At 34.3% G+C, this 19,941-nt stretch overlaps 1 protein-coding gene across 1 annotated transcript; it reads left to right on the forward strand.

Annotated features, from left to right (window-relative positions):
- Positions 1–353: 353 nt before the first annotated feature.
- On the forward strand, positions 354–19,679 carry LOC148955055 (uncharacterized). The gene is made up of 4 exons (XM_089099959.1): positions 354–509; positions 2,085–2,228; positions 16,392–16,535; positions 19,267–19,679. The coding sequence occupies exons 1-4, from the start codon at positions 425–427 to the stop codon at positions 19,467–19,469; spliced, it is 576 nt and encodes a 191-aa protein (XP_088956085.1). The 5' UTR covers positions 354–424; the 3' UTR covers positions 19,470–19,679.
- The last annotated feature ends 262 nt before the right edge of the window (positions 19,680–19,941 follow it).

Below are 19,941 nucleotides of genomic sequence, written 5' to 3' on the forward strand. Positions count from 1 at the left end.
ACATGTGGTTTTGTAAGCACAGACTATTGATGTTGACACAGATTTCTCACTTCCGTTCTTTTGCAAACCTCAGAAGCCATCCAATCAGATGATTTGACTTTCTCAAGGTTGACGACATCTAATGACATTGAGGAAGAGGAGCGTTATCTAATCCAAGCGTGGGCGGATCGTTATCCAATCAAATCAAATGAAATTGCTTGGACGGGCTAGTTTTGTTTGATAGCCAATGTAATCAAACAGTTCGTGGTAACGAACTGTTTGATTTTCAGCTTTTTTTGCTTTTATTTTCAGACAGACGAACGCCAGCTATATTTGACATATGATGGGCAAGTGGATGGTGTATACGGTTGGGTCATAGTCTTTAGTGCATTCATGTGTAATTCAATCGTTGGCGGAACTATATCTACTTTTGGAGTTTTCATGAATGATTTTGCAAAGGACTTTGCAGTTGGTAGAGGAGTCATTGCTTGGGCTGGCTCTCTATTATCTGGAGTTTGCATTGATTGTTGGTAAGAAATCTTCCTGGTTATCTTAGATGAAATTATAAAATAAAGCATATATTAATAAAAAAAGATAGGTTTTGTTAGGGATTACTTCAATAGGCTAGTTTGTTTTTTCTGTGTTTAAGCAATGAAGACGGCTTGGTGAAGGTCCTTGCCGAAATATATGTTTTCGTCATTCTGACTCTTTTTTTCATCTGGCTGAAAATCCCCCTCGTTCTATTGGCTTTCTTAATAATTTTTATATTTTATTCGTTTTTTTACCAAACGTTATGTATAGCCAGTGCGGTTTACAACGTATTTATAAAAAATATATTGTCAGAACATTAAAATGAAAAAAATACTGAACGATTAATAAATAACAAACGAAGAGGAACGAATGCAAGAAACGCCTCCCCCACCCTTACTAAACACTACTTTTTATAACTTTCCTTATAAATTTTCATTTATTTTCACATGAGTCACCAATTTTTTATTTTAAATCCGCATCCCCCCTAAAATAAACTTTTGTGTAGGAGCCTGAATAAGAATCATTTAAAGAGTAAATCAAACAGAAGGCTTGGTCCTGCAATGACTTGTTAGTAGTAGTAGTGTTAGTATAATGATTGCGTTTACGTTGATATTTATGCTGGTTTGTTATTTACGTTGATTTATGATTATTGATGTTAAGCACTTCCACCTGTTGGTCTTCTTTTTCGTTCTTCGTGTTGTGGTCCTTGTTGGCTTTCGTCTATCATTATTTTATTCCTTCGTTAAGCTTAAAATTGAAGCTGTCAATGGCTTAAAATTTTTAGTGAAATTTCACGAAACCTGGTTAGTAGGCTATATAGGTGATTCAAGACCGAGTGTCTTTAACCTTTATTGAATACTGACTTTTGTTGTTGTTTTTTTTTCTTTTTTTTTTATTTTTTAGCTTTGATAAACGCAGCGATCTTCTTCTTTTCTCTATCTATTTTTTCTTTTCGTTATTGCCACTTTCATTAATATGTCTTTTTTTATTTATCTGTTTCTTTTTCCAGTTTTTCCAGTTTTACTAGTTTTCTTATTTTTCTTGTTGTCTACAAATAGTTAGTACTTATGACTTTTAAACAAAAATCCAAATTAGGCATTAAATGTTTGTGCTTTGTTTCCTTAAATCTATGTATACGCTCAAAAATAAAATATTGAAAAAACAATACAGAAAAGAGGAGAAAAATTTTGCATTTTGTTGAGGAACGTGAAGAATTAGTAAATTTAAGAAAGAGATTTTTTTTGGCGAAAGTTTTATCAATAAAAACAATTAGATAAGAATAATGAGAAAGAAGGATTTTGGGAAAACTGTACAAGCTGGGGAAATTCCAGAGACTAGTACTTATTTCTACTTGCTTTCTAGTATAAATTATGTTTTAAATATTTGTATTATCTATTATTATGTTTATTATTATTAGTTAGTTGTCTACTATTACATTATTATTATTATTTATTTATGTTTGTTGTTACTAACTCTTAATAACCTTCACAATTGAAATTCTTTATTTCATTTTGTCTACGATAGTCTATGCTAAATCATATAAAAACTAGGTTTTCTTTTTGTTTTCTTTTAAGGTCCATTCGTTTGTGCACTATCGGAGGTTATTGGTTTTAGGTGGACATTGATAATTGGGGCTATCGTTGGATGCTTGGCCTTTATTGTGGCGGCCCTAGCAACAAACATCTATGTACTCTTTTTAGCCTATGGTATTGTTGGAGGTAAGTAAGCAGTTTGGTTACTTCTAACATGTTTAAACAAATTTAATTAAAAAAAAAATCTTGTAGAGGACAGAAAACTATTTTAAATTTCTAGAAGGTGTCAATAAAAGATTATAGAATACTGTTTTTAACAATTTTTGGCTAACAGTTTGCTAATTTCTAGCACGTTTAAAGAGAAATTCAAATTTAGAATAAGAAAGCTTTCATTTATAGGACAGAAAAAACTATTCTTAATATGTCCAAAGGGTGAAAAAAACAAACACAAAAAAACAGAATTATTTGTTTCATTTTATATGGTGGGAAGCATGAATTGCGTGAAATTGAATTAAAGGCCATTTGATATGTAATTATTATTTTGCGAGTCTCAGCGTTGAATAACCATCTCTAAGAAAAGGGGCCCTTTAGCGAATTATTTCAAGCACCATAGGGATCTCCCAAAACAATTTTGGTAAAAATTGATAAGTAATATTGAATGTGCCAATAGTACGGAATGCTAACGACAGGCTAGTATAAAATAAAGAAAAGACATAATCTCTTACTAATTATTAAACAAAGCGCTGTCTATTTAATGTAAATACAACAAAGCGCTGTCTATTTAATGTAAATACAACATTAATAGTATTTCACATGTGCCGTTAATGTTTTTCAGTCAAGGTGGGTAGCACAATAAGGAACTCTGAAAGCTGTTAAATCCTTCAAACGATACTTCCTTTGAGCTGATTTCTAACTTTTTCCAAGCAGGTATGCTAGAATATTTTTAGGGACTGCCCTTTCCTGAACTTGCAAAAGAAAATTCCCCTCCTTTGAAAAAAAAAAAATCAAAAACAAAACAAAGATCAAGGCAAAAAAATATCACTCGAATTGATTTTAGTTGCTATTTCTGGAGCAGAGAATCCATACCAGACATAAATAAAACGAAGTGATCACAGAATGTACTGTAAAGATAAGCGATTACTCGACGTAACGACCACGATTAGTGATGATTTTCCTGTAGCCTATTTGAAGCTTTTGTTGAATGTCGACAGGAGCTTTTGCATGGAGCCCAGGCAGAGTACATCATATATGGATTCCAAGCCACTTAATAACATTAGCACATCGAATTGAAGAAGATCCACATAACAGTGCAAAAACTTTCTATGGCGACTTTACATTAAAGGCTGGGTATCCACTTATCAACCTTCAGAGCTAATCCAATATTAGAAAAAAGACAAGAAACAAGATCAACCGAGGGGACCAGACCCGATGTTGTTCTAGGCTACTAATCAACGAGAGATCGTCTGCGTAAGCAACATAAGAGATATTTGTGTAGCCTAGAAATCAGGTAGATTCGATATTAGTCAACAAATGATTAATGTACATCTCATCCGAATCAATGTACATCCAAATTCCTGTTTATATAAACGGGAATTTGGCTATAAATAGGGACACCGGAGACATTTCATTAAGCCCAATTTATAACAATTTAATATTGATAGACTCTTTTTTATATTTGCGCTAGATGATTAGCAAGGATGTCTGCTAGGCAAGACATCCTTGCCCAATCTCTTCGGTAAAATCCTTTTTTCATTGGTTTCGGCTTTGGTCTTTCATTCAGTGTTTGTTCAGATCTTGTAGAGTGAACTCTAAAAGGTTAGATTCTTTTTTTTTTTTTTTTTTTTTTTTTTTTTTTTTTTTTTTTTTTATAGCAGCATTGAGGACGTCTTGGCGGAGGTCCTAGTCGGAGGTCCTTGACTGGATTGGCGGAGGTCCTCATATTTTACCACTGGCTGACAAAATCCTCGTTATCTCACACTTTTTTTGGTTTTATTTATCATTTATTATTTCCTTTCCTCTCTTAGCTTCATACAATCCTTGCCCTGAGGGCTGTGGGGGGGGGGGGGGGTGTCATGCTCAAAGACATAATTTTCAGAACCTTCTGCTGCGTTGAAAAAAATGGCTATTTCAAAATTTTGATTGTATGTGATTGTATGTGATTGTATGTGAGAAATGGTGAGCGTGAGAGGGGGTTAGTTGCCCTCCAATCATTTTCAACTATTAAAAAGGCACTAGCCATTTCACTTTCCAATCGAATGAGTTCTTTTTGAAGTTCCTACGACAAAGCCTTCCATAAAAACCTTATATACCCCCAGGGCATAACTTACAACCCTTGCCCTGAGGGCTCTAGAGGCTGTGTCCTCCTCAAAAACATAATTTCTATCTGGAAATCAACTACTTTGAACAAAATGGACTTGGAATCGGACTTGGCTTAATTAAATTGCCTTGCAAATTATAACCCAGGGCTTATTTTGAAAATAAACGTGGCATGGCTAATGGCATTGCCACAAGTGGCTCAGGCTGGGGAACTTTTTCGTTTCCACTGTTAGCCGCTCGGCTCCACGATGTTTATGGATGGCGCGGATCTCATTGAATTATCAGTGGCCTTGTACTCAATTGTTGCATAAGTATGGATATGCGAAAATGAAAGAAATTTAGCTTTGTGGCTATTGTGGCTATTTCATGTCCAAAGATTATCAGTTTAGTGGTTAACTACATGTAAAGGAAACATGTTAAACAAATAGAAGCAGTAGCCTACAATTAGCTTCCTTATTTTACGCTGTTCCAATGAATGGTATTTGCTTTTCTTTTCTAACACCGCAACCTCCCCCCGCCCTTCCCTGATGATCCCAGATATCACCCGAGGGGTATATAAAAGCTAAAAGGAAGCGCTAAAACAATAAAAATCTCAAAATATTATATGTAGGATGTTTCTTTTAATCAAATTGTAATTTTTCCTTCCATTGTTATCCATTGTTTTAAAGTGTTTCAAATGATGTTTGTATTCAATACTGCAATCAATCACTAGTGAAACTGGATATCATCAGGTTTAATCTCAAAATATAATATGTAGGATGTTTCTTTTAATCAAATTGTAATTTTTCCTTCCATTGTTATCCATTGTTTTAAAGTGTTTCAAATGATGTTTGTATTCAATACTGCAATCAATCACTAGTGAAACTGGATATCATCAGGTTTAATCTCAACATATAATATGTAGGATGTTTCTTTTAATCAAATTGTAATTTTTCCTTCAATTGTTATCCATTGTTTTAAAGTGTTTCAAATGATGTTTGTATTCAATACTGCAATAGCGAAACTAAATCAGTAAGACGAACTTTGCTTAATATCAGATTTCAGAATCATTCTGCAAAGAGCTACAACATACAGAATATGCTGCAGCGCAGTTATGCTATGTAACAATATTAGAATCACGTAGTTAAAATGAAGTTTATTTGACAAAATACTCTCACTTGAATCGTTACCACGAACTGTTTGATTACATTGGCTATCAAACAAAACTAGCCCGTCCAAGCAATTTCATTGGATTGGATTCAGGTTCCGTCACTTTTCCTAACTGAGTAGGAGCAGGAAGAATCGCCATTTCCATAGAATCACCTGCGTCTTCTGATTGTGCAGTCATTTGAATTGCCTTAAACTGATCAGACGTGATACGTGGCACAGGGGAGGAACCTTTACTTGAGGAAGCACTTTCACTTTTACTGTTTCCTTCAGAGGGGAAATCATTCTCCACAACTGTCATGTTTTCAAATTCTCAAGTCAAAAAAAAGTAAACTCAAATCAACACTAAGAGGCAAAAATACTATCCAATACTCTTTCCTAATATAATAGTCACTTCTTTTACAATTACACCAGAGCCCACTTCCTAATAATGCAACCAGATATGACCCAGGGCTGTATAAAAAAAAATTTATTTATTATATTAGCTTTTCAAATTGACATTAATGAACAAACTTTTGACACGCACAAAATAATGGCAAACCCACGAAATTGATATCTTTTTTACATAGCTTAGCAGTGCGTCTGGGCTTATTAGGGAGGGAGAGGTTGGAACACAATTACAACAACAGTGATTAATGTGTTTTGAAAGGGTTAAGGTCTATTGTAGGACAAAATCAGATAGGAAAAGAAATAAGAAAGAAAAGCTGAAAAGGTGAGCTGAAAAGAAAGCTGAAAAGGATTAAAAAGAAATAAACCATTATAATTGCTGTTCAATTTACTTTCAAATATAACTGCTGCCAATGCAATTCCAGAAGAAAGAAAAACAGAACTCTTCATCAGAGATCTATAAAATCGTTAATATTTAAAAAAAAACTCTACACATACTTTTAAAATTACAAGTAAATAAATATAAGCCTTGAAAAAAGGCCAGGCTACCAATTTTATCACATTTTCTTCAGTCCCCTATGTTGTGAAGTTATAATTCTTGTAAACAAGATAACCATTATTCTCACTAGTTTCAAAATAGAAAATAGTGCAAAATTTGCATTGCCTGGAAAATAATACCCCCTTTGTGAAATATAGAGGACCCACTATATTTCAAAGTTTCAGTATGTCTCTTTTTTTAATATAATGGCAAAATTCTCTGGAAAACCTGAGGACCATTTGAAGGAAACTAAAATATTCTAAAAACTACTTTAAAACAATTATAAATGCTTACTTATCTCATTCCTAAAGATACACTGCTTCGCCCCCCCCATCCCCCTGATTGATAAATAGCCTATATAGCCCACATTATATATTGACATTATATTTCACAATAACAAACAGCAAATGCTACTTAAGAGGCAAAGAAAAGAGTAGCACTATCATTAAGTATAATAGCAACATATATAGGAGCAGAGTATGTGTTGTTAAAACAAAGCAATTTCAATAAGGATATAAGTAAGTAGGTTACTTACAATGTTTTAAAGTAGGTTTAACAATTTTTTGGTTCCCTTCAAATATACCATATTCTTAAGTATTATCAATATGATTTCAGTAAGGGTTAACACAAGGCCACATTCAAAGGATGACCTAAAAAGTCTGAGAACTAATATAAATCAATAATAGATATTTACTTTCCCTCCCCCCCACCCTCACTGATGAAAATACAAAACCCCTTATATATTCCTAGGCTGCTATATTATTCAATAGCAGTAAACTCTGATCTCACATAGAAACTTCTAACACTGGTTGACACCAAAATTTATGTTGTGCATTTCTGAACTTCAGCATAAATCTGCTAGAACCTATTCTCAGCCACTATGTCTTCTATCATGTCCAACCCAGGTTTGCTGAATCTTGAGCTGGATGGACTACAGACTTTAAACTCAGGGTCTTATAATTTCTACCATTCAGATCCGAGAATGAATCACAAACATGAAAATCAATTACAACAATGAACAAATTACAATTGAATTGTTTAACTAAAAGGTTACTGTATTGAGAATCTGAAGTGGAATATACTAGCAAATATTCAAAAATTTCTTGATCCAATTCTTAAAGCTTATGATGGTATTTGACCTACAATCCAGTCCTTAGAGCATAGGGTAACAGCTCAAAACCTTCTGCGGAGCTGCATTCAAAGAGGGATGAGCCCGGTAATTTACAGCTCGGTAATTTGTAATTTTCCTGATTTATATTACCCTGCTAGTTCTTCTTTTGAGAACTGCATGATTCTTGGAAATTACCTCAGAGGCGGGAAAATGTCAGATACAATGTTTAGCCGTAACAACGACGATAGGTTTTTTTTTTGTTAGAAGCAAAAAACAATGGCAAAAAAACAAATGCATCGAGGGCATTCTAGAACTTTGATACTGTCAAACTACGTTTTATTATGTTTATTATCTTATACTAACGCAGCCTGGAAGTTAAGCGTGCGTTTGACTTCTCTCTGATTACTAGTATACAATTATAGAGAATTAGTACTAGTAGTTCATGTTTTTCAGATATATTGTGGAACTGTTATTATCTTTTATTTCCTTCATTTTATATCCTTTTTCGTCCTTTTACCCTTAGTATTTCGTGTTATTTATTTGAGTGGGCTTGTTTGCCCACCGAAGGGTGTTCTATAGATGACCTTTATTCATACTAATAAAATCAAATATTACCATTAACGTCTTTCCTTTGTTGAAGAAATTATTTACTTTTAACGAAACCAGAAATAAAAATTGTTATTTCTGAGTTAGAACATAGTTTAGTTGCATAATTATATTGTCCATTCTACGCCATAAGGGGACAAATGAAAAACTCTGAAGTTCTACAGGAGATGAAATTAAAGGTAAAGATCTAATGAAATAAAAGACCTGCTGCATGAGATTCATCAGTAATATACTATATAATAGCCTGATTAAGGGAATCCGGGATTAAAAAATGTCAGTTGTTTCCTGGAGTGACCTAATGGAAGTTAATTGGTTGGCAAATACACTTCACCAATCAATTTAGCGTAAAAATCCGACCTCTTTCCGCTTCTTGGATAGGGTTAATGTTTCGGAAAGGTCGGGCAATCAGAAAATTTACCGTCGTTAACTATATATAGCAGAATTAACCAAATTTTCATCCGCACACCTTCTATATTATCTTAAATTCCTTCCACTGTTGACACTTGCTAATTCTTCTCGAGATAGACCTGCCAAATTGTTTCTAGTCGATTTGGCTGTTCGATTGCTAGTAGGGCCAATGGTGTAAATGGGGGAGAAGGGCATTTATCCCTACTTAGATTTTGTTGTCCCCCCCCCCGAATTTTGAAAATGTTTTTGGAGAGTTTTCATTGAATTTCAGACAAAACATAAAAGCCTTGTGCAATACAGCTTATAATTGACAAAACCTGTAAATAGTGCAAGTATACTGTATTGGATCTTGAGGAAGGATTCTTGGCCAACCTAAATTGGGTTGCTGTCCCCAAGGATGGATACAAAATTGATGTTTAAGGGAGAAGGGCATCGGTAAAGTTTGTTTCCCTCTGGGAACTTTTTGCCCCTTAATTAATGCAAGTTTTTACCTTGTGGGGGCACACGCCTCCCAACCACCCCCTCAATCCGTCCTTTCTAATGTAACAGGTTTTGCGCTTTTTTTTTCACTGAATTTTGTGCGGATAGGTTTGGTGGGGTCATAAATTATTTCCTCCGTCCTTTCGATTCTGAAAAATAGATAATTCTTTTGGGTTTTTCTTTGTTTGATGTTTTTTTTTTATAAAAAAAACTATCAAAAACTGTCAGTTTTTTTATAAAAAAAAAACTATTGTCTATTATGGTTTGTCTCTCCATGGTAGCATAATATTTGTAGACATGAATATATATTGAGTCAGAGGTAATATATATTCATAGATTGACAAAGAGGTCTGAAGTATGGAAAAAGAATTTCCATATTTATTTCCCTATTTTTCATATATTGAAAATACGGAAAAAGGTATGTACGTGATTTCGAATCTCGTTGATAGAAGAGCAATGCCAGGGGTGGAAAACCCTTTGTTAACCTTGAAAAACAATCATCATATTAGCAACAAAGCCACTAAAATCATAACTAGCTGCTTCAACGGGCAGTGTGCTTTTCCGTCTTAAAATTGCTGGTTAAAGTAGATTTTTAGGCTTTTATCGTCGTTTTATTGATATGATTAACTTGTTCAAAATAGGGCACCAGTGGAAGGGTGGTACAATTATCCCCTAGATTTTTAAAAACATCCTTATTTTGTTGTTTCATTTTCTCATAAGCAAACTTTTCTTGCTTAGAAAAAAAAACCCATCTTGTTTCATTTTCTTTTTAGAAATTTTTATTTTCCGATTGAAACCCCCATTTTTCTCTTTGCATTTAGAAACCATTTTCAATTTGCTGTAGTTGAAGTAGTTTATTTACTAGAACACTAGCGAGTATTTAATAAATATGAACGAGATTGATAAGAAAATAAATTATGTATATTTACCCTTTTGTCTCAGTTTTATCACAAAATTTAACAAAAGAATTAAAAACGAGATATTGAAGCTGCTTTCCACCCAAATCAACTATAAGATTTTAAGTAAATTGAGGCAAAGATGTAATTTTTTTAAAAAGTATGCAAAGGGGTGCAGGTAGAATACCTCGTTCTTTTGGAAAATATTATGCAGGGAAAACCCAACAAAATTTAGAAAACAAACTCCAACAGCAAGAATTCGCAATGTATTATTCCTAAAAGTACAATAATAAATAAAAAAAAAATCAGAAACTTCTTATTCAACAGTTGTGGATTGTCTATTTGATCTTAACCAAAATGTCATGTTTGATGAAGCAGAATTAGTTAATAATTGTGTTGGGCTATTCCAAAGTATTTGGAAAATTATAAAAATTAGATAAAAAAAATTATGTATAACAGAGATAGTATAAGTAGAGATGACTGTGAATATCAATCAAATTCAATTCATAAAAGTTTGAAGAAAAACAAATAGTCAAAAACTGTATATACTTTTAAATGATAATAAAAAGATACCTATTAGCTATAAGGGTTACTTCGATGAGAACACCAAAGCAACTGAGTAAAAAAAAATTAAAAAATTGAAATGAAGAATAATTAACTTCATTTCAATTTTTATGCTTTTTTATACTTTTTTACTCAGTTGCTTTGGTGTTCTCATCGAGGTAACTCTAATAAATCTGTGGCCTACATGGATCAGTTGTGACAATTGTATTTGATTAATATTGGTGAGGATTTTGTTTTTAGTTTATTTTTGTTTTTTTATCTTTGCTTCTTTTCTGCTGAAGACGCGTAGTTTTTAACTTCAGTTTTTTTTTAACCGAAAAACCTTTTACTAGCCAAGTTGTCTATTATGGTTTGCCTCCCCATAGTAGCATAATATTTGTACACATGAATATATATTGAGTCAGAGGTAATATATATTCATAGATTGAAAAAGAGGTCTGAAATATGGAAAAATAATTTCCATATTTTTCCATATTTATTTCGCTATTTTTCATATATTGAAAATACGGAAAAAGAGGTATGTACGTGATTTCGAATCTTGTTGATAGAAGAGCATTGTCAGGGGTGGAAAACCATACTGTGATTTTCAAGGGCCCAGGATTGCACAAAGCCACCATTCAAATAAAAGTCCCAAGGATTTCGCAATGTCTGGGGCTAAAATACTTGTAGACTTGAGAAGATTTGTAAACCTTGAAAAACAATCACCATATTAGCAACAAAGCCACTAAAATCATAATTAGCTGCTTCAACGGGCAGCGTGCTTTTCTGTCTTAAAATTGCTGGTTGAAGTAGATTTTTAGGCTTTTATCGTCGTTTTATTAATATGAACTTGTTCAAAATAGGGCACCAGTGGAAGGGTGGTACAATTATCCCATGGATTTCTAAAAACATCCTTATTTTGTTGTTTCATTTTCTCCTAAGCAAAACCCCTACATTCTGAAGAATACCTTTTTTGTACCCTTACAAAGAATCGAAATCAATCCTCGTCCCACCGCCCTCATTTTCTTGAATTGGAAGGGTGGTGGGTTTAACTCCCTTGGTTTAACTCCTTGATCTGTGAATGTTGGTTTGGCTAGCGGAGGTTTAACTGAAGTATCTACTGTTTCTTTTTAGAAATTTTTACTTTCCGATTGAAACCCCAATTTTTTTCTATGCATTTAGAAACCATTTTCCATTAGCTCTAGTTGAAGTAGTATATTTACTAGAACACTAGCGAGTATTTTGATAAATATGAACGAGATTGATAAGAAAATAAATTGTATATATTTACCCTTTTGTCTCAGTTTTATCACAAAATTTAACAAAAGAATTAAAAACGAGATATTGAAGCTGCTTTCAAACCCAAACCAAACAATAAGATTTTAAGTAAATTTAGGCGAAGATGTAATTTTTTTAAAAAGTATGCAAAGGGGTGCAGGTAGAATACCTCGTTCTTGTGGAAAATATTATGCAGGGAAAACCCAACAAGATTTCGAAAACAAACTCCAACAGCAAGAAATCGCAATGTATTATTCCTAAAAGTGCAATAATAATAATAAAAAAAAAAAAATCAGAAACTTCTTATTCAGGAGTTGTGGATTGTCTATTTTATCTTTTATACCAAAATGTCATGTTTGATGAAGCAGAACTAGTTAATAATTGTGTTGGGCTATTACAAAGTCTTTGTGAAATTATAGGAATTAGATAAACAAAATTATGTATAACAGAGATAGTATAAGCAGAGATGACTGTGAATATCAATCAAATTCAATTCGTAAAAGTTTGATGAAAAAAAAATAGTCGAAAACTGTATATACTTTTAAGTGATAATAAAAAGAGACCTATTAGCTATTAGGGTTACTTCGATGAGAACACCAAACAACTGAGTAAAAAAAAAATAAAAAATTGAAATGAAGAATAATTAACTTCATTTCAATTTTTATGCTTTTTTATTATTTTTTACTCAGTTGCTTTGGTGTTCTCATCGAGGTAACTCTAATAAATCTGTGACCTACGTGGATCAGTTGTGACAATTGCATTTGATTAATATTGGTGGGGATTTTGTTTTTAGTTTGTTTTTGTTTTTTTTATCTTTGCTGCTTTTGTGCTGAAGACGTGTAGTTTACATACAGGTGAAATATCCGCGTTGTTTTAGTCTTTAATCTTTTCTCTCTACTGGTCAAAGTCTCGTTTGTTGTCTTTTCATTGAGTTTTTTCTCTCTTTGTTGTTTTTTGTCATGGCACGTTCGGCTGACATGGCACGTTCGCAGTCTCGTTTGTTGTCTCTTCATTGAGTTTTTTCTCTCTTTGTTTTTTTTTGTCATGGCTGGCCAGTTCAGCTTAAGAACACAATAGCTTTGCCTAAGTAAAGAGCGATGTGAGCACAATGAATTATTTTTTAGTCTTAGACCAGGGCACTTCGTATCGAAGGACTTGTCGTAGAAACTTCGAAGAGGGCTCGTTCCATTGGAAATTGAAATGGCTAATGTCCTTTTTAATTACGCCCACCATTCCCCCAAACACACACAATCAAAATTTGGAGATAGCCATTTTGTTCAACGTAGTTGAAAGGTCCGGAATTTATGTCTTTGAGGATGACAACCCCCCACAACCGTCAGAGCAAGGGTTGTAAGTTATGCCATGTGGGGCATATAAGGTTTACATAGGAAGGGTGATCGTATAAACTTCGGAAGGGGTTCATTGCATCCGTAATTATAAGTTTTAGGTCTTCTTTTAAGATATAGAGTGATCGGAAGGTGAATACCCCCCCTCCCACACACACCCCGTATTCTCCTGAAATTCATCTGATAGAAATTTTAAGATGGTCATTGGTTGTCATAAAACTTCGAAAAAGGCTCATTGATTTGAAATTGAAGAGGCTTGCGCCCCTTTTAGTATCAAAACTGATTGGGGGGTAGTTAACCCCCCTCCCATGCCCATCATTTCCCCAAGCCCATTCAAACAAAATTTTGAGATAGCCATATTGCCAAGTGTAGTTAAAAGGTCCGGAAATTATGTCTTTGAGGATGAACCCCCCCCCCCAAAGCCCTCAGGGCAAAGGTTGTAAGTTATGCCCTGGGGGCATATACATTTTTTTTATAGAAAGGGTGGTCGTATAACTTGGGAGGGGGTTCATTGGATTGGTAATCAGATTTCTCTAAAACACTTTTTAAGATTCAAAGTGATCCGAGGGGGGTACCCCCAACACACACACACTCACCTCGTATTTTTCCGAAATGCATCTGATAGAAATTTTAAGATGGTCATTTGCTGTAACAGAAACTTCGGAAAATCCTCATTCGACTGGAAATTGAAAGGATCTTTTTTAATAGTCAAAAGTGATTGGAGGGCAACAAGCCCCCATCCCACTCACCCATCAATTCTCAAAATACATCTAATAAAAATTTTGAGAGTGCCATTTTGTTAAGCGTAGTTGAAAGGTCTGGAAGTTATGTCTTTGAGAATCACAACTCCCCCATAGCCCTCAGCGCAAGGGTTGTTAAGTCATGCCACGAGGGTATATTAGTTTCCTATGGAATGGATGGTCGTGTAAACTCCAGACAGGGCTCATTGGATTGGAAATTAGATATTCTAGTTCATTTTTTAAGAGTCAAATTTATCGGAGGCTGTTGCCCCCCCCCCCCCTCTACGTCGTATTTTCCATAAATGCATCCGATAAAAATTTTGAGATAGCCATTTTTTCAAAAACAGTCCTAAATTCATATAATAAGGCCTTTGGAGTAGACAGAATTCCCCAGAGTCTGGGAGTAAGGGTTGTAAGTTATGCCCCAGGGGCATATCAGGTTTTTATGGGAGGGGTGGTAGTGTGAACTTTAAAAAAGGTTCTTTTAATTTGAAATGTATAGTTCAAGTTTCATTTTGAGAGTTAAACACGACGGAGAGTAACTAGCCCCCCTCCCTGACATCCCCTTTTCTCAAAACACATTCAATTGAAATGGTGAGATAGTCATTTTGTTACCAATAGTCCAAAAATCATATACCAATGTCTTTAGGGTGGACACAATCTCTAGAGTCCATGGGCAAGTGTTGTAAGTTATGACCCTGGGCATATATGGTTTTTCGGGAAGGCGTGGTCATATCAATCTCCTTCCCAAGCCTTTCATTCGCCAGAATATATCCAATCGAAATTTTAAGATATCTATTTTGTTCAGCCTTTCTGAAAGGTCCAGTAATTATGTCTTTGGGGATTATGTCTTGTCAACCTCCCCACAGTCCCCAGGACAAGGGCTGTAAGCGAGGGAATTTGTTCATTGTTTACACACAGTATATGTTATTGAGAAAGGTATACATGTTTGAACTCCACTTTCCAAGAAGACGAAGGGCATTCAGGTGAGCCTTTCAGAGAATGTTTTGAACTAAATCAAGACACGTTATGTGTATAAGGATTGTCAAAAGGGTGTAACACTGGAATAACTGAGTACATTAATTTGGAAAATTCAGGAAATCATAAGGGAGATGATCAAAAAGGCAATATTAGCTTGCTACAATACTGCTACAACTACCACCACTACTACTACCTGACCAATTTATTTACAGTATTGAGGGGAAATTCGATCTAAATCAAAAGACACTACGTGCGTGCGAATTGTCAAAAAAGCTTATCTCAAGAATTGATTCGTGTACTAAGTTAGAAATTACAGAGAACTTAAAGGGGCAGATCATCTCACCAAAAGGCAATATGTTAATACTATTACTAGTAATATCAATACTACTACTGTGACTACTATTACAACTATGCCTAGGGGTATGAAGGTGAAATTCTCAATGAATTTGTGAAGAGGGAGGTGAACTGAATCACAATGCGCCGTCTGCATGCAGGTTGTCAAAAGGGTGTAAGAGCAAAGTATTAAAAACAGTTTGGTGTGTGAAGTTGATAATAACAGGACTTGTTGTGAGGGATATTGAACTAACCAGAAGAAAATATTTGCATCATAATGCTACTGCTTCTACTCATACTACTACTATTGTTACTATTATTACTAATACTGTCAATAAAGCTTAGGCTACATCAACTAATTCTACTGCCAATGCTACTTTGAAACTAAATCGAAACACACTATGCCCACATAGGTTGTCAAGCGGACGCATCAGAAATGCTTCAAGAATGGTTGATGCTATTAAGCTGAAACTTTCAGAGCGTGTTAAAGGGGATGTTGAAGAAAACAAAGATGCTATGCGCATACTGCCACTAATGCTGCTACAACTATTGCTACTCTGCAATCTAAGGGTATTAAGGCAAAGCTTCGAAAAAATATTTAGGCGGATGAAGAAGTAAATCAAAACAAACTATGAACATGTGAATGTGCATGACACAGCAATATCTGAAGAACAAATTATATTATTAAGTTAAACCTTTAAGGATAAGTTTTGGGGAATTTTGAAATAGTCAGAAGGCACTATGTGTATACTTTTGTACTACCACTACAGTGTTACTGTAACTAAAGATGCGAAGGGTATTAAGGTGAAACTTTTAGGGAAGATTAGGAGGAGTTTCAATTAGAAAAATTAAGCAAGAAAAACGGGTTTTAATTTTGATAAAGCAGATGTTCACTGTTTTATCAAAATTAAACCCCATTTTTCTTGCTTAATTTTTCGTAAATAGAAAAGCAGTATGGTCTAAGAAACTAATTTAGTTTCAGTTAGACGAAAAAATTGTGTGCATGCAGGTTTTCAAAAGGACAAATAAGCAATATCATAGGGTACACCACTCTGTAAAAGCTAAAAATATTATTGAAAATTTTAAAGGAGCTAATTCGATTCAAAATCAAAAGCTCTGGTGGCATTTTTAAAAGTAAAAAGAGGTTGGACTTCACATTGAAATTCTTTATTTCATTTTGTCTACGATAGTCTATGCTAAATCATATAAAAACTAGGTTTTCTTTCTGTTTTCTTTTAAGGTCCATTCGTTTGTGCACTACCGGAGGTTATTGGTTTTAGGTGGACATTGATTATTGGGGCTATCGTTGGATGTTTGGCCTTTATTGTGGCGGCCCTAGCAACAAACATCTATGTACTCTTTTTAGCCTATGGTATTGTTGGAGGTAAGTAAGCAGTTTGGTTACTTCTAACATGTTTAAACAAATTTAATTAAAAAAAAAATCTTGTAGAGGACAGAAAACTTTTAAATTTCTAGAAGGTGTCAATAAAAGATTACGGAATAATGTTTTTAACAATTTTTGGCTAACATTTTGCTAATTTCTAGCACGTTTAAAGAAAAATTCAAATTTAGAATAAGAAAGCTTTCATTTATAGGACAGAAAAAACTATTCTTAATATGTCCAAAGGGTGAAAAAACAAACACAAAAAAATAACATAATTATTTGTTTCATTTTATATGGTGGGAAGGATGAATTGCGTGAAAGTAAATTAAAGGCCATTTAACATCTTATTATTATTTTGCGAGTCTCAGCGTTGAATAACCGTCTCTAAGAAAAGGGGCCCTTTAGCGAATTTTTCAAGCACCGTAGGGATCTCCCAAAACAATTTTGGTAAAAATTGATAAGTAATAGTGAATGTGTCAATAGTACGGAATGCTAACGACAGGCTAGTATAAAATAAAGAAAAGACATAATCTCTTACTAATTATTAAACAAAGCGCTGTCTATTTAATGTAAATACAACAAAGCGCTGTCTATTTAATGTAAATACAACATTAATAGTATTTCACATGTGCCGTTAATGTTTTTCAGTCAAGGTGGGTAGCACAATAAGGAACTCTGAAAGCTGTTAAATCCTTCAAACGATACTTCCTTTGAGCTGATTTCTAACTTTTTCCAAGCAGGTATGCTAGAATATTTTTAGGGACTGCCCTTTCCTGAACTTGCAAAAGAAAATTCCCCTCCTTTGAAAAAAAAAATCAAAAACAAAACAAAGATCAAGGCAAGAAAATATCACTCGAATTGATTTTAGTTGCTATTTCTGGAGCAGAGAATCCATACCAGACATAAATAAAACGAAGTGATCACAGAATGTACTGTAAAGATAAGCGATTACTCGACGTAACGACCACGATTAGTGATGATTTTCCTGTAGCCTATTTGAAGCTTTTGTTGAATGTCGACAGGAGCTTTTGCATGGAGCCCAGGCAGAGTACATCATATATGGATTCCAAGCCACTTAATAACATTAGCACATCGAATTGAAGAAGATCCACATAACAGTGCAAAAACTTTCTATGGCGACTTTACATTAAAGGCTGGGTATCCACTTATCAACCTTCAGAGCTAATCCAATATTAGAAAAAAGACGAGAAACCAGATCAACCGAGGGGACCAGACCCGATGTTGTTCTAGGCTACTAATCAACGAGAGATCGTCTGCGTAAGCAACATAAGAGATATTTGTGTAGCCTAGAAATCAGGTAGATTCGATATTAGTCAACAAATGATTAATGTACATCTCATCCGAATCAATGTACATCCAAATTCCTGTTTATATAAACAGAAATTTGGCTATAAATAGGGACACCGGAGACATTTCATTAAGCCCAATTTATAACGATTTAATACTAATAGACTCTTTTTTATATTTGCACTAGATGATCTGCAAGGATGCCTGCTAGGCAAAACATCCTTGCACAATCTCTTCGGTAAAATCCTTTTTTCATTGGTATCGGCTTTGGTCTTTCATTCAGTGTTTGTTCGGATCTTGTAGAGTGAACTCTAAAAGGTTAGATTCTTTTCTTTTTTTTTTTCTTTTTTTTTTCTTTTTTTTTTTTAGCACTGAGGACGTCTTGGTGGAGGTCCTAGTCGAAATATTTGCTGGTTTTTCGCCCTCATATTTTACCACTGGCTGACAAAATCCTCGTTATCTCACCCTTTTTTGGTTTTATTTATCATTTATTATTTCCTTTCCTCTCTTAGCTTCATACAATCCTTGCCCTGAGGGCTGTGGGGGGGGGGGGTGTCATGCTCAAAGACATAATTTTCAGAACCTTCTGCTGCGTTGAAAAAAATGGCTATTTCAAAATTTTGATTGTATGTGTTTGGAGAAATGGTGAGCGTGAGAGGGGGTTAGTTGCCCTCCAATCATTTTCAACTATTAAAAAGGCACTAGCTATTTCACTTTCCAATCGAATGAGTTCTTTTTGAAGTTCCTACGACAAAGCCTTCCATAAAAACCTTATATACCCCCAGGGCATAACTTACAACCCTTGCCCTGAGGGCTCTAGAGGCTGTGTCCTCCTCAAAAACATAATTTCTATCTGGAAATCAACTACTTTGAACAAAATGGCTATATCAAAATTTTGGTTGAATGTGTTTGAGGAAATGGTGGGCGTGGAAGGGGTGTTAGTTGCCTTACAATCACTTTCAACTATTAAAAAGGGTACTAGCCATTCCAATTTCCAATCGAATGAGCCCTTTTCGAAGTTTCTACGACAACCCTTTCGATACAAAGTGCCCTAGTCTAGAAAAAAATAAACAATACATTCTGCCAATACATATTGCCTGTAAACGTTCTCTTCCAATTTTGCTACTATTACTTTGTAATCAGCTTTCCAGATTTCTGTTTTTGTTGTAGGGGTGAAGAGATATGGATAGCAGGCTGCAAAAACAGAAGATGAATGATTTCGAAATTCTTATGTTCAAACTTTATTATTTTTTATGGAAACAGAAATTTAAATCAACAAAAAAAGACATATTTTTCAAAGGCACTTGGACGCAAATATAAAAAATTTTCCTTATATTTCGATCGTTCATTCTATACCCGTCATTAGGAAATAAACTGGACTCATAACTTTTGGATCTGTTTTAAAGTGTCTTTCCCTTTTCAGGAATCGGACTTGGCTTAATTAAATTGCCTTGCAAATTATCTCCCAGGGCTTATTTTGAAAATAAACGTGGCTCAGGGTGGGGAACTCTTTCGTTTTCACTGTTAGCCGCTTGGCTCCACGATGTTTATGGATGGCGCGGATCTCATTTAATTATCAGTGGCCTTGTACTCAGTTGTTGCGTAAGTATGGATATGCGTAAATGAAAAAAAATTAGCTTTGTGGCTATTGTAGCTATTTCATGTCCAAAGATTATCAGTTTAGTGGTTAACTACATGTAAAGGAAACATGTTAAACAAATAGAAGCAGTAGCCTACAATTAGCTTCCTTATTTTACGCTGTTCCAATGAATGGTATTTGCTTTTCTTTTCTAACACCGCAACCTCCCCCCGCCCTTACCTGATGATCCCATATATCACCCGAGGGGTATATAAAAGCTAAAAGGAAGCGCTAAAACAATAAAAATCTCAAAATATAATATGTAGGATATTTCTTTTAATCAAATTGTAATTTTTCCTTCCATTGTTATCCATTGTTTTAAAGTGTTTCAAATGATGTTTGTATTCAATACTGCAATCAATCACTAGTGAAACTGGATATCATCAGGTTTAATCTCAACATATAATATGTAGGATGTTTCTTTTAATCAAATTGTAATTTTTCCTTCAATTGTTATCC

The sequence above is a fragment of the Artemia sp. Qi Xiang Cuo genome, chromosome 2 (assembly GCF_049724085.1).
Source record: "Artemia sp. Qi Xiang Cuo chromosome 2, ASM4972408v1, whole genome shotgun sequence".
NCBI classification, from domain to species: Eukaryota; Metazoa; Arthropoda; class Branchiopoda; order Anostraca; family Artemiidae; genus Artemia; species Artemia sp. Qi Xiang Cuo.

Bases quoted from the DNA above. Each gene is read 5' to 3' on its own strand.
- LOC148955055 (XM_089099959.1), top strand. From the start codon at position 425: ATGATTTTGCAAAGGACTTTGCAGTTGGTAGAGGAGTCATTGCTTGGG. The intron at 510-2,084 runs GTAAGAAATCTT...TTTTCTTTTAAG, and splicing joins GGAGTTTGCATTGATTGTTG to GTCCATTCGTTTGTGCACTA. The intron at 16,536-19,266 runs GTAAGTAAGCAG...TTCCCTTTTCAG, and splicing joins AGCCTATGGTATTGTTGGAG to GAATCGGACTTGGCTTAATT.